This window comes from Cervus elaphus, chromosome 9 (assembly GCF_910594005.1).
Source record: "Cervus elaphus chromosome 9, mCerEla1.1, whole genome shotgun sequence".
NCBI lineage: Eukaryota > Metazoa > Chordata > Mammalia > Artiodactyla > Cervidae > Cervus > Cervus elaphus.
Window position 1 is genome coordinate 25,397,801 of NC_057823.1, and position 14,227 is coordinate 25,412,027.

Sequence of the window (14,227 nt, forward strand, 5' to 3'; positions counted from 1 at the left end):
ATTTATGTATTATAGGTTTATTAATTGTCCCCATGTTGTTCTTGGACAGTTTGTCTGCATAGCCCAGCAGGATTATTGGAGAATTTTAAATCATGTTGAAAAAAATACCCATAAAGTTGAGGAAGAGGGAGAAATTGTTATGGTACATGAGCATCGTGAACTGGATCGAAGTGGAACCAGGAAAGGACACATTGTAATTAAGGTGGGTGTGTTTTACTTATTCTTCTTTTTATTGATAGAATAAAACCTTCATCTTGTTCAAAAGACTTTGAACTGCTTATTAAGTAGTGCAAGATAATTCACTGACTTTGGGATCCAGTGTATATAAATGTGTCCTTTTGACTTTCTCTTAGTTGGTTTTTAACAGCATTTTATTGGGTAAAGATGACACTGCGGTATAATTTCAGTATGGAAGGATATTACTTAGAATTTACCAGTCAAAATTTTCCTTCTCAAATTTATGATTCATCAATAATGGGAGTTAATTTCATCAAAGATAGCAATATTTAGAAACAAAACAGAAATTGAAAGGACCAACCATCAACATACAAAGAATCCTAGATGAAGATGGAGAGTGCTTATGGGATCTCTGTGTCATTGAAATAGACATTAGCCTCTCTGAACCTCAGTTTTTTAATCTGAAAATGGGGATGCTATGGCAGGTCTTCATTAGGGCTAAATGTAGCAAATCAAAAGCCTTAGCATGCTGTAGAGTCTAAGTATTAATACCCATGTTGTTTTCCCTTCTCTGATTCCTTCTCCCCTCTGATCCTTGCCCCCTTGCCTTTCACTTTCCTGTCTGCCTGTGTTAATGGCATCTGAATCTCAAGAAGGAAATGGCAACCCACTCCAGTATTCTTGCCTTGAAAATCCCATGGACAGAGGAGCCTGGCAGGCTACAGTCCATGGATCACAAAGAGTCGGACATGACTGAGCACACACAGATGTAAAATAGAGTAATTATAGTTGGAAGAGAGGAAATAAATGCTTGACTTTTTTTCTTTTCAAGCTAGTGTTGGTTGCAAAATAGCAAAATGTGTTATTTTTCATTATAAGAGCAGCAGTTTATTTAACAATAAGAGGGACTGGTTAGTCAGATCAGATATTCCTTAAGAGTCAGACTATTTCTAAACACTCCTTTTCTTTTCCTAAGCTGATCAGTGTAAGCTTTCTGTGTAGGAAAAAATTTGAATATATGTGTGGATTGTCACAGGCTGTCTTTTTCTGAAGGCTCGTGTTGAGGCTTTTTTTTTAAAATAATTTCAAACTTACAGAAAAGTTGCAAGAACAGTATAGAGAGTATCCTGACTCAGATTCCCCCACTGTTAACATTCCCCTGCATTTTCTCCATTTTCATCAGTTTATTTCAACCTTTTGAGAGCAGTCTGCAAATGTGATGCCTCATTACTTTAAGATATTTCATTGTGTACTTCCTAAAAATAAGAACAGTCTCCTACATAAACACCATGGAACCCTTCAAGTTAGGAAATGAACATTGATAAAGTAAAGCCATTCAGCCCACAGACCCCATTTAGATTTTCACCAACTCTCCCCAAAATGGCTTTTCTTCATTTTTGGCTCAATCTCATCCAGGCACACAGTTGCGTTTAGTTGTCATGTCACTTAAGTCTACTCCAGGAAGAGTTATTCCTTTTTCACATTCTCAGCAATTTTGATGAATATAGACCTTGTAGTCTGCAGTATGACCCCCAGACTAGATCTGTCCGGTGTTTCCTCATGCCCAGACTAAAGTTACACTTTCCTGGCTGGAACCCCACAGAGATAATGTTCTGCTCTTCTAGTACATCTTATCAGCGAGCACACTGTCCACCTGTGCCACCACGAGTGAAGTTAATCTTGATCGCCTGGTCCTGTTGGTGTCTGTCAGGTTTCCTTACTGTGAAATCACCATTTCACCCATTGTAATTGATAAGCGTTTGAAGCACTGATGTTCTGGGATAGTGTCAGTATGTCTTACAGACCTCTGTCCACCAGTCTTAACTTAGATTGACTACTCCTGCCTGAAATGGTGATTTTTTATTTCCATTATTTCTTCTACATTTATTGTCATTCTGCTGTAAGAATGGGCATTCTCTCCTCTTTGATTATATTGGTCTCATGTATTTCTTTACCATAGCATTGTTCTGATTGTCTGATTGTCCCAGATTTAGCCAGTGGGACCCTCTTAAGGGTGTTGATTCCTATATTCTTCTGACATGTTCCCATCATTTTTGAGAGCTTCCTTGTTATCTAGCAAAACAAGATATTCCAGGCTCATCTTTTACTTTTCATGCCCCTGCTTTGAAATCAGACATTGCTCCAGAGAGCCCTGGATCCTCCTAGTAGATAATAGCACTTAAAAACCAAAATCAGGGCACTCACTCTGTTCACTGCTACTGTGGTGTCATTGCTTCTAGAGCATTTCCTCAGAGAGGTAGGAATACGTATTTATTTACTGTAAATTCGTGCACATCTGTACCTTTTTATATCTGTCTGTCTCAGTCAGGAGCTTATACCAGGACTCCCAGTTCTAGTACTGTACCACAGAGTTAGTTTTGTAGCCTCTTCCTTTCCCTCATTGTAAATAACCTTATCTAACAGTGGCTCTTGTTATGCTCTGTATATTTACTTGCTTGCTGTTTGTAACCAACCCCTACCAGCTAGCCATCTCCTTCACCTGCCCACTCGGCATACGTGTCTCCCAGCATCCCACCTTGTTGGATGCTAGTGAGCAGTTTGGTAAGTGCCTCTGGATGATGATGGAACTTGTCATTAAATACTGCTTTTTAAAATACAACCTAATCTCCACAGATATCCTTCGGTGATTTACCTAATCAGAATAATGGCGTTTCTTTAACATGTCGATCGTTTTCACCCCGGATGTAGCTATGTGTGATCTGAGAACCAGATTTGAGTGACATCAAATTGTGATTTGCCTGAATGACAGACCCAATTTGGAATTCTTAGAGTGTTTTTGAAGGTGGGAGAAGAATAGGAATGACCTGTGATTGTCTTGTCCCTTAAATAGGTAACTTGAAGAGCCTTTCCTCTGACTTCCTTCTAGAGAAATGATTTACATACCTAATTAGCAGTGGATACCCTTTTTTAATCTTGTAATAATTTTTTAAACAAGAACATTGTTAGTATTAATGTATATTTGTCATGCAGTAGTTCTGGCCAATGAAATCATTAGGATGAATGCACCAAAATGAAATCTGACATTATGGGCAACAGTTGGTTTTTATATTTGGCTTAATACCTGGTTTATTTCTGTATTTGTTCTGCATACCCATTTTTTAAGATGCTGCTAGGGTTAAAAAAAAAAAAAGATGCTGCCAGAGTAATAAATTTTAACAGTGATTCAGGAATTCAAGGAAGAGCAATAGATAAATTTTACTTTCATTCCTTTTTATAAATTGAGAAACAGGCAAGCAGTTAAACTGAGTGCATGTAAAAAATGTCTACAGAACTTCTGGTTCCTCTGGCAGATGGGAATGGAGAAACCATAGAAGAGGAAACCCCTGTTCCAAGAAGTGACAGTAATAAAATAAGCTATCTCAAACTATGTTGTTCCCATAACCTGGAACAGAAGGGAATTTAAGGATGATTAAATTTGGAAGAAAGCTTTATTTGTTTGTTTATTTTCTTTAACTCTCCCCTCTTTCTTCTCTTATTTATTTATTTTTTGCCTGTGGTGGATCTTTGCTGATGCGTGGGGGCTTTCTCTAGTTGTGGCAGTAGGGGACTACTCGTCATTGATATGTGCAGGCTTCTTATGTGGTGACTTCTCGTGATGGAACACAGGCTGTAGGTGCCCAGGTTTCAGCAGTTGCTGTGTGTGGGTTCACTAGTTAAGGCTCTCAGGCTCTGGAGCACGGCTGGTAGTTGTGGTGCACAGGCTTAGTTGCAACATGGCATGTGGGATCTTCCTGGACCAGGGGTTGAACTGGTTTCCCTTGCTTTGCAAGGTGGATTCTTAATCGCTAGACCACCAGGGAAGGCCCTCTTCCTTCTCTTTACTCAAGGTAGTCATTATATTATCCCCCCATTGCTATAATGAAATATGGATAAAACAGCTACCAGCCAAGGTAATGCTGTTGTGCGTGTTGATTCCTCTGCCTTATCTCTCTCTAAACTTCTGAGTGATGATGGAGTACATCCTAGAGACACCACCTACTTCCAGTGCTGAGAGTTTTAAAGATGAAACTTTACTTTGAGGACTTTATAGTCGAGGAACTACAAAGGAAAGTAATCAATAGGAGTTATTCGGTTCCTTAGTTACTTTTTTATTTTCTAATTCTTCCTTTGTTTTGATTTTTAGGCAACACCTGAGCGTCTCATCATGCATTTAATAGAAGAGCATTCCATTGTGGACCCAACTTATATAGAAGATTTCCTATTAACTTATAGAACATTTCTTCCAAGTCCTTTGGATGTTGGGACCAAACTGTTGGAATGGTTTAAAATTGACAGCTTAAGGGATAAGGTTGGTTTTATAAAGGGCATGAACGTGATTTTAACCTTTATATTCCCCCAAAACCTTTTGCAGTTGACGAATTAAATGCTTATTTTGATAAGATTCAATTCACGTAAAAAATTAGTGAATCAGTAGACATATCTGGTTACTTTTATGACAAAATAGCTTGTAAAAAGTGGATTATTTTGCCTTCTAAAAGGCAGACACTGAAATCAGGCTGTGGTGTAGTTATAAATTCAGAAAATGCAGGATAGTAGTCTTGCACTTTTGGAGAAGGCAGTGGCACCCCACTCCAGTACTCTTGCCTGGAAAATCCCATGGATGGAGGAGCCTGGTGGGCTACAGTCCATGGAGTCGAGAAGAGTTGGACACAACTGAGCGACTTCACTTTCACTTTTCACTTTCATGCATTGAAGAAGGAAATGGCAGCCCACTCCAGTGTTCTTGCCTGGAGAATCCCAGGGACGGGGGAGCCTGGTGGGCTGACGTCTATGGGGTCACACAGAGTCAGACACGACTGGAGCGACTTAGCAGCAGCAGCAGTCTTGCACTTTATCAAAATACTTGGTTGTTTCAGAGGAGATCAGTAAAACATGCAAAAGTTTAGAAAGAATATTCACCAAGTACATTTTTTCAAGAGGGCTTAGAAACAATCTAAATAGAAAAACATTGATTTTTCTGAGTTAAAGACTTTATAATCATTTTAAAATTTATCTTTTTGAGTTTAATTTGTCGCTGCTGTAACGCATTTAGATGTGGCAGTGAGGGTTTTTTTTTTTTTTTTCTTTTTTTGCATTTAATGTTTAAGTAGATTATCTTAATTTTTTTATGGAGTGTTCATACTTTTCAATACTAGTAAAAACTAGTAAAACTAGTATTTCATGGAAAAACTAGTAATTCAGCTTGCTGGTACATAACTACCGAAAAACCATCTCAGCAATAGGAAGTTAGTTATTTTAAGAAAAATAAAAGTAGAGCCATAATTGCCTGGCATATCTTTCTGAGTTCTAGTTTGTGCTAAATCGCTTTAGTCTTGTCCAACTCTGTGCAACCCTGTGGACAGTAGCTTGCCAGGCTCCTCTGTCCCTGGGATTATCCAGGCAAGAATACTGGAATGGGTTGCCATGCCCTCCTCCAGGGCATCTTCCCAACCCAGGGATCAAACCCTAATCTCTTTTGTATCCTGCATTGGCAGGTGAGTTCTTTACCACTAGCACCACCTGGGAAGCTCTGAGTTATACTTTAAAGGAAATAAATTAGATACAGTAAGTGTCCACAACTACAGGTTTGCCTTTACCTTGCTTTTGAAATTATATATAGTTACTTAGATTGCTGAGGAAATAAAGGCATGCTAGAGAATGAACAAAAATATGACTTAGGGACAGCTCAATGTGTAAAAGGATGAAGTTTGACCTTTACCTTATACCATATTCAGTGTTAATTCAAAATGGATCAGAGACTTAATGTAAGAGCTAAGACTATAATATTCTTCAAAGAAAAGAAGGAGTTAAAAAAAAATAACACATGACTTTGGATTAAGTGATAGGTTTTTTTAGTGCAAAGCACAGAATTGAACAATGGATATATAGAATTTCATCAAAATTAAAACATTTTCACATTAAAGGAACTATCAGGAAAAACAGAACAACACATGGGATAGGAGAATATATTTGCAAATCATATGTCTGACAAGGGTCTAGTATTCAGAATGTATAAAAAAAACTCTTACAACTCAACAACAAAAAGACAATACAATTTAAAAATAGACAAATAACTCAAATAGGTATTTCTCCCAAGAAGAGATATAAATGGCCAGCAATCACATTCCATAGGTGTTCAGTGTCATTAGTCATGGGGAATGCAAATCAAAACCACAGTGATACTCTGCTTCATACCTACTAAGATGACTTTAAAAAGGAAATATCAAGGATTTTGAGGATGTTGATGTGGAGGAAATTCCCATACATTGTTTGTAGTAATGTAAAATGGTATAGCTGCTAGGGAAAACAGCTCAGCAGTTCTTCAAAAAGTTAAACATAGAATTACTGTGTAATCCAGTAGTTCTACTCCTGAAGTGTATAGCCAAAACAGGTAATAGGTGTGCAAACAAAAGTTTGTAAACAAGTGTTCATAGTAGCACTATTGATGATGGCCCATCAACTGATGAATGGATAAGCAAAATATTGCATACTACATAATGAAATATTATTCACCTCTTAAAAAAAAAAAAGTTGGTAAAGAATCTGTCTGCAGTGCAGGAGACCTGGGTTCAGTTCCTGGGTCGGGAAGATTCCCTGAAGAAGGACATGGCAGCCCACTCCAGTATTCTTGCCTGGAAAATCCCATGGACAGAGGAGCCTGGCGGGCTACAGTCCATGGGGTCGCAAGAGTTGGACACAGAGCAACTAAACCACCACCATTAAAAAAAAAAAAAAATGAAATATTGTTACATGCTGCAACATGTTATAAGCCTTGCAAATGTACTAAGTCAAACAAGCCAGTTATAAAAGATCACATATTGTATGACAAATCACAGAGGCAGAAAAGCAAATAGAAGCTGTTCTGGGCTGGAAAGAGGGCACAATGTTAGGTGACTGCTTATTGGGAGTGGGATTTTCTTTTGTGGTGGTGATAGTGCTCTGGAACTAGGTAGCTTGGGGATGACTGTACACAATTGAGAATGGGCCAGATGCCACTGGATTGTACACTTTAATATGGTTAAAATAGTGGATTTTATGTGTTATTTTACCACAATTTTAAAAGCGTATGACTTAAATTATTTGTATTGTTATGCACTTTTTTTTTTTTTTAGATTTTGGAAAAATCTCTGGTGTATTTCTTTAGATTTATCTTGGCTCATGTGTGTTTTCTTAATGTTCAGAATGTTTCTTAATATTGTTAATTTTTTTAAATGTTTATTGGACTATAGTTGCTTTATAGTGTTGTATTAATTTCTGCTCTACTGATTCAGCAAAGTGAGTCTGATATAAGTATACATATATCTCCCCTGTTTTTGGATTTCCTTCCAATGTTAGGTCACCACAGAGCATTGAGTAGAGTTTGCTGTAGGCACATTATTTAACTGAACATCCATTTGTTTGTTTTTAACTTTTTTGTTAATCTGTAGTACAGGTTAACAAAGTAATAAATTAATTCACAACTTTGAAAATTACAGTGTTTACGAAGGAGGTTTCAGATTTTTGTTACAATTTTGGTGAAATGGTCTCAGCTAAAGAAATACTTGACATTTGCCTGCCCTTAGAAGTTTGCCTTTTAAGATAGTGTTCAAAATACACTTCCCATGTACTACTTACATGTTAGCATACAGGCTTGTCTTCTCAGTGAAAGCAGAGTCTTGGTTCTCTCTGTTACATAAGGAAGCAAAAGCTCAAACTAAAATGTTCCTCTCTGTTAGAATGAGCCTTTCACATGTGAGAGGGTGGGCAAAGGGCTTAGCCATAAAGCTCAGTTGTTCCTCAGTTTAGGACTTGCTTTTAGGACTTTATTTTTGCAGGAAGAATTTCTCTCGTATAATCGTATGCTGCCTCTTCCATGTTTCCACAGGTAACACGGATTGTATTATTATGGGTAAATAATCATTTCAATGATTTTGAAGGTGACCCTGCTATGACTCGATTTCTAGAGGAATTTGAAAAAAATCTGGAAGATACAGTAAGGCTCAGAATTTTATCTTCTTCAGGGTTTGGGGATTCTTACCAATCTCTTCTGTCCCCCTGCTGAAGAATTGCAAAAACTCAGAATAGCTTTCATCTTTTCCTGTGTTGTGAGAACTTTCAAATCTGTATTCTAGACTTCGGCTCATCCTCTGCTACTTCAACCCAAACAAAGGTCATGCTTCTTCCAGAGTCTTCACTGATTTAGGCATTCAAATACACATATTTATCAGACCTACATTAGACTTTCTGAGTCTCCCTTCTGCATGTGATTTCATTTATTTTTAATATACAACACCTCAGATAGTACCCTCAAGGTCTTAACTTTCATGGTAGCTATTTATAAATCTATTTTATTCTTCGTATTAGATATAAAAACTTTGAACTGCAACTCAGTTGTCTGTTCGAAGCAACTTGAGTTTTTAGGAAATAATAATGCAGCTCAGGAGTTAGATCGCCTGAATTAACAACATTCAGACTTCACCACTTGGTAGATATGTGAACTTAGAAAGATTGTCCCACCTTGTATGCCTCCATTGTCTTATAGATAGTAGCCTCTAGGCAGTTGGGATTGTCTTGAGGGTTGTAGTGAGCTATGAACATAAGAATCTGCAAACAAAACCTGGCACGGCAGTTTTTCAAGAACTTTTACAGAGTAGAAGTGGATTAAGTTGAATAAAGAAGGGGAAATTTCAGATTGTTTTGTCTCTTTCCTTACCTCTTGGTTCCTGTAGCCTGTTCAGCAGCGCATCTGCTCTATGCAAAATGGGGAGAATGAACAGGGAACTTGATTAAGAGGCCTGTTGAGGCTCACCAACATCATTTGGTGCTTCCATTGCTGGCTATGTAAATATTCAAGGGGCTTGCTTATGAAAAATAGAAACTATCTTGCAATCATGGGATTTTTTTTCCCCCAGTAATCGAGTCAGTCATCAAATATTTACTGAATTCTGCTGTATACTCCAAGCTGTTACATAGGGTCAGAAGAGGTGTAAAACTTGGTTTCTATCCTGAGAAAAACTTTAGCTTTTTGTTATGGACATGAAATTTATTTACTCTACACTATTTGAGAATAGTTGAATTCTCAGCTGATACATTAAACCGATACTAGAACTTGAAAGTTAAAATATTACTGAGTTTAATGAAGATCTAAAATAATACAGAAAGATTTAAATTATAAGAATAATATTTCTGAAAGAGATGGAGACTTGCATGTGTCTGAGTATTAGACAATGTTTGGGAAGGTGGTTGAAGTCCTTTAAGGTTTTAAATAAAAGTTTAAAAATATTCTTGTTTTATGTAACAGCTAGGAGATAAGCACGATGGTAATACAGAATTTATTGTTACTTAGACTCAGAAAATGAAGAAATTTTTTATGTCATCACTGTCTCAATAAGACACCGCTTTGAAATCTTCTCTAACTTGTGATTACCTAGAAATTTTAAAAAACCATATTAAGGGATCTTATTCTTCAGAGTGCTCTAGGGTGGAACGTTTCCCTCCTTCAGTTTTATTTACCCGTACTTATATATTCTTTATTTACTCTAGTTCTGATAACTTTAGGTTATATTTTTTAAAGCCTATAGGAATAGATAATATACATTTATATATATGTTACCCCTTTCTACTTTGTAGAAAATGAATGGTCATCTCCGGTTATTGAATATTGCATGTGCTGCAAAGGCTAAGTGGAGACAGGTTGTGCTGCAGAAGGCTTCCAGGGAGTCACCTCTGCATTTCAGTCTAAGTGGAGGAAGTGAGAAGGGATTTGGTATTTTTGTTGAAAGCGTAGAACCTAGTAGCAAAGCTGCTGATGCGGGACTGAAACGTGGTGATCAAGTAAGTAAATAACAACCATTTAAAGCCTTTTTATAAGTAATAGGAGTGCTACTTTTCTGATATAATATTCTAGTAAGCATGATCAATTTAAGGAAATACTTTTGAAACCTTATTTTAGAGGTGGTATTTTTAAATGGTGTATTTTTAAAATGTGTTTGTCATATATCCATTACTCCTAATGGAAAATTTAATATAGCATGTCCAGAAACAGCCTGGTAGCATGTCAATCTGAATGGTCCTGCCCATCCTCCAAGTATTAGAAAACTCTGTCATTTGGCAACTTCACAGTATTCCAGAAAGATCAGTAAGAGAGTTAGCACCCTTGCATGTTTTAAAGGAGTAAGCACTTCTGTCCATACCACTCTAAAATTAAGTGGCCAAAGATTTACCATAAATGATGGTTTTGTTTTAGACAATGTTCACATGGTAACAAAACTATTCGGTACATCCGTAAGTAGAGTGAGCTGGTTGAGGGATTAGGAAAAGGAAGGGGAAATACAGGGAGTAAGTAGATAGGGATTTATTCTCTCCATGGAGGCATTAGTAAACTATGGAACAATATATTTTCAAAAATGAAATTGCTGACAACTTTGTTACTAAAAGAAAATACAGTTCCTAGACCTACCTCAGTCTTAGTGATCATACTAATCACATTCTGCAGAGTTAATAACTGGGAATCTGTATTTTGAACAAAGCTCTCAAAATCTCATGTACACCAGAGTGGTTTTTCTTCTAACTAAATCATTTGGGAAGCTGACTTTGTTCCACTTAAAAATTTTTGTTTGTTTATGCATTCATTTAGAATGTGACTTTATTTTACTTGTAACCAAACCATGGTGTTTTTTATTTTTTAATTAAGAAGGCATTCACAGGGATTTCCCTGGTGGTTCACTGGTTAAAAGAGTCTGTGCTTCCACTATAAGGGGCACAGGTTCAATCCCTGGTCAGGGAACTAAGATCCCACGTGCCACATGGCCTGACATAAATCAAGCAAGCAGGCATGCATTCACGTTATTAAAAGTTCTGCACTTCAGAACAGTGGCTTTCAACCAGCAGTAATTTTGTCACTCAGGAGACATTTGGTAATGTCTGGAGTTATTTTTGATTGTCATGACTTGGGAATTATTACTGGCATGTAGTGGATAGAGGCCAGGGATACTGCTGAGTAGCCAGGAACACCCCGTGACAAAGCAGCCACATGGCAGTTATCCAGCCCAAATATCAGTGTCTAAGTATCAGTAGTGCAGGGAATTAAGAAACTGATATAAGTTAATCACATATTATAATAAAATACTTTAAAATTTAAGAATAAATGATATAATTTTTAAAAAGAAACTCTGACACAAAGTTTTAATGATACTGTTCTTCCTCTAGGGGAGCTTTTTAGAATAGAGATTTCTGGGCTTTACTCAGACTACTCATTAAGAATACCTAGTTGCTAGGAATTTGGAGTCATATATTTATTGGTCAAGTATTTTTTGGTAAACATGTTTAAGAATCTCATTCTTCATAGAAGAAAAAAGAAAAGAATACTCCAGAGGTTTCATTCCTGAGAGATGAGAGAAATTTATCGTTATTTTACTTTTTCCCTCAGGCCTTCCAATTATGGTTGAAATTATCTGAGATTTTCAATAAGTCATTTTTTATGACTTTTATAAGTCATTTTTTAATATTGTGAATATTCTTTTTTAAGAGTACTTTGGCATTTGCATTAAGTTTCATAAGCTTATTACTAAGAATCATTTTGCACCTGCTTACTGCTTTCATTGATCACCTCTACTTCGTCTATGCCATATGGTGCCATTATTTTGATTTATTTCACAGTTGTCTTCCAGTACTTCTTACCTTTTCTAGGACTTCTTTCAGAAAGGGCAAAGGAGTACTCTAGCTTTGTGTCCCTTGTATGTCTAATGATATCTTTGTTCAGTGGAGTATAAAAATCTTTGATCACAGTCATTTTTCTCTCAGAACATTGATATCATAGAAAGGTATCACAGCATCTTAATATGGTCCCAAAGAAGTCTAAACCATTCTGTTTCTTTTCTAGGTGCCTTTGGCCACCTCCACAAATCCCCAAGAGTGATGCTTATAGAGTATTCTAAGTCCCTAGAATTCAGAATATTCAAGTGATCTGTTAAAAACAAAAACTAGATCTTTTTATTTTATTCCCTGATACTAGATGATCCATGACAGTATGTAGACTGAAGACTTTTTTAAACTCTGGAAATTTAACTTCTGTGATTTTTTTTTTTCTTTTTCTTTTCCTAATATTTTTTTTTCCTCACTCTTTTTTATCCTTTTGAAATCTCTTTGTCAGCCCTCAAGATCTATCCTCCATGCTGCCTTTTTTCCCCTCATCATGTCTTGTCTCTCTATCCTTTTTCCTTGGAATCAGTACTTTTTGAATAAACTCCTGATGATTCTGAGGTACAGCCAGGTTTGTGAAGCCCTGATATGAATGATCAACAATATCAGATGGAACAAGAGCCCATAACTCTTGTGCTTGGTGCTTTTTGACTGCCTGATTCAGTCAGTGGCAGGAAATGATATTAGCTATAATTAGAATACCACTTTTAAATGAATTTACCTCTTTTTTAAATGCAATAAATTTGCATGTAGAATACTTCACCAAAATTTGTGTACACACACACACAGGTGATAATTTTTATGAACTGATCTGACACAATTGAAATTTTCCCTTCATATATTAAACATTATGTTTTAAATTTTTTTCCAGTATTATCCCAGAGGAAATGAACTGAAAAAAATGTTTATAGTAGAGATTTAGGAAAATACCACAATATAGAGGAAAGCTCTTAGACAGTAATTCCACTTCTCACAGATAACTATTGTTCACATATAGGTACATTTTATTTAAGTTTTATTTTTTTCACCATTAAATTTAAGGCTGCAGAAATAACTGATACTGTTTCTGTCTTTCTTTGTATTTTTTGAACACTTTCTTCAAGATAATGGAAGTAAATGGACAAAATTTTGAGAATATAACGTTTGTGAAGGCCCTTGAAATTTTGAGGAATAATACTCATCTTGCACTTACTGTGAAGACCAACATTTTTGGTGAGTTTTGTTGTAAAAAACTATTTGAGCCCTTTTTTTTGGTAATAGAAAAGCAAAAAGTCAACAATGATAAGGAGGATAGTAAAAATACTTAAAACATGTTCCTATCTAAGCTTTTTGAACATTTTAAGATCTTTAATGTTTGAATATAATATTCTGTATTCTAGAATTTTCATTTTTTATGTATTTAATTATTTTGAAATCATAGTTAAAATAAGTATACAACTTAGTCATTTGTGAAATGTCTACTCAGTATTATGTACTGTACTTCGCCTGGAAATACTCAATGAAAAATAGAAGTCATAGGCTTTATTTCTTCCTGCTAATGTGCAAATCAGTCTACTTCTAGTGAAATAGCAGTATCATTTGCCAGTTAACTGTTTCGTGGAAATGAACAAGGTAAAACATTGAAGTAATTAATCAGTGGATTACTGATTTTTAATAGCAATGTACTCTGCCTTTCTGTGTCAAACTGTTGATTCAGTTCGGTTCAGTCACTCAGTTGTGTCTGACTCTTTGTGACCCTATGAACCACAGCACGCCAGGCCTCCCTGTCCATCAGCAACTCCTGGAGTTGACCCAAACTCGTGTCCATTGAGTCGGTGATGCCATCCAACGATCTCATCCTCCGTCGTCCCCTTCTCCTCCTGCCCTCAATCTTTCCCAGCATCAGGGTCTTTTCCAGTGAGTTAACTCTTTGCATCAGGTGGCCAAAGTATTGGAGTTTCAGCTTCAGCATCAGTCCTTCCAACAAACACCCAGGACTTAACCTCCTTCAGGATGGACTGGTTGGATCTCCTTGCAGTCCCAAGGGACTCTCAAGAGAATTCTCCAACACCACAGCTCAAAAGCATCAATTTTTCAGCGCTCAGCTTTCTTCACAGTCCAACTCTCACAACCATACATGACCACTGCAAAAACCATAGCCTTGACTAGACGGACCTTTGTTGGCAAAGTAATGTCTCTGCTTTTTAATATGCTATCTAGGTTGGTCATAACTTTCTTTCCAAGGAGTAAGCGTCTTTTAATTTCATGGCTACAATCACCAACTGCAGTGATTTTGGAGCCCAGAAAAATGAAGTCTGACACTGCTTCCACTGTTTCCCCATCTACTTCCCATGAAGTGATGGGACCGGATGCCATGATCGTAGTTTTCTGA

General features: G+C 36.7%; 1 protein-coding gene across 3 annotated transcripts in view; it reads left to right on the forward strand.

The window, feature by feature from the left end:
- RAPGEF6 (Rap guanine nucleotide exchange factor 6) overlaps positions 1-14,227 on the forward strand; it is a 226,782-nt gene that overhangs the window by 143,504 nt on the left and 69,051 nt on the right. For all 3 annotated transcript variants that reach the window (XM_043912175.1, XM_043912173.1, XM_043912174.1), the window contains exons 11-15: positions 50-202; positions 4,322-4,486; positions 8,042-8,149; positions 9,787-9,990; positions 12,960-13,068. In XM_043912175.1, coding sequence (XP_043768110.1) covers positions 50-202; positions 4,322-4,486; positions 8,042-8,149; positions 9,787-9,990; positions 12,960-13,068 — 739 coding nt within the window. The remainder of the gene's footprint in view (positions 1-49; positions 203-4,321; positions 4,487-8,041; positions 8,150-9,786; positions 9,991-12,959; positions 13,069-14,227) is intronic.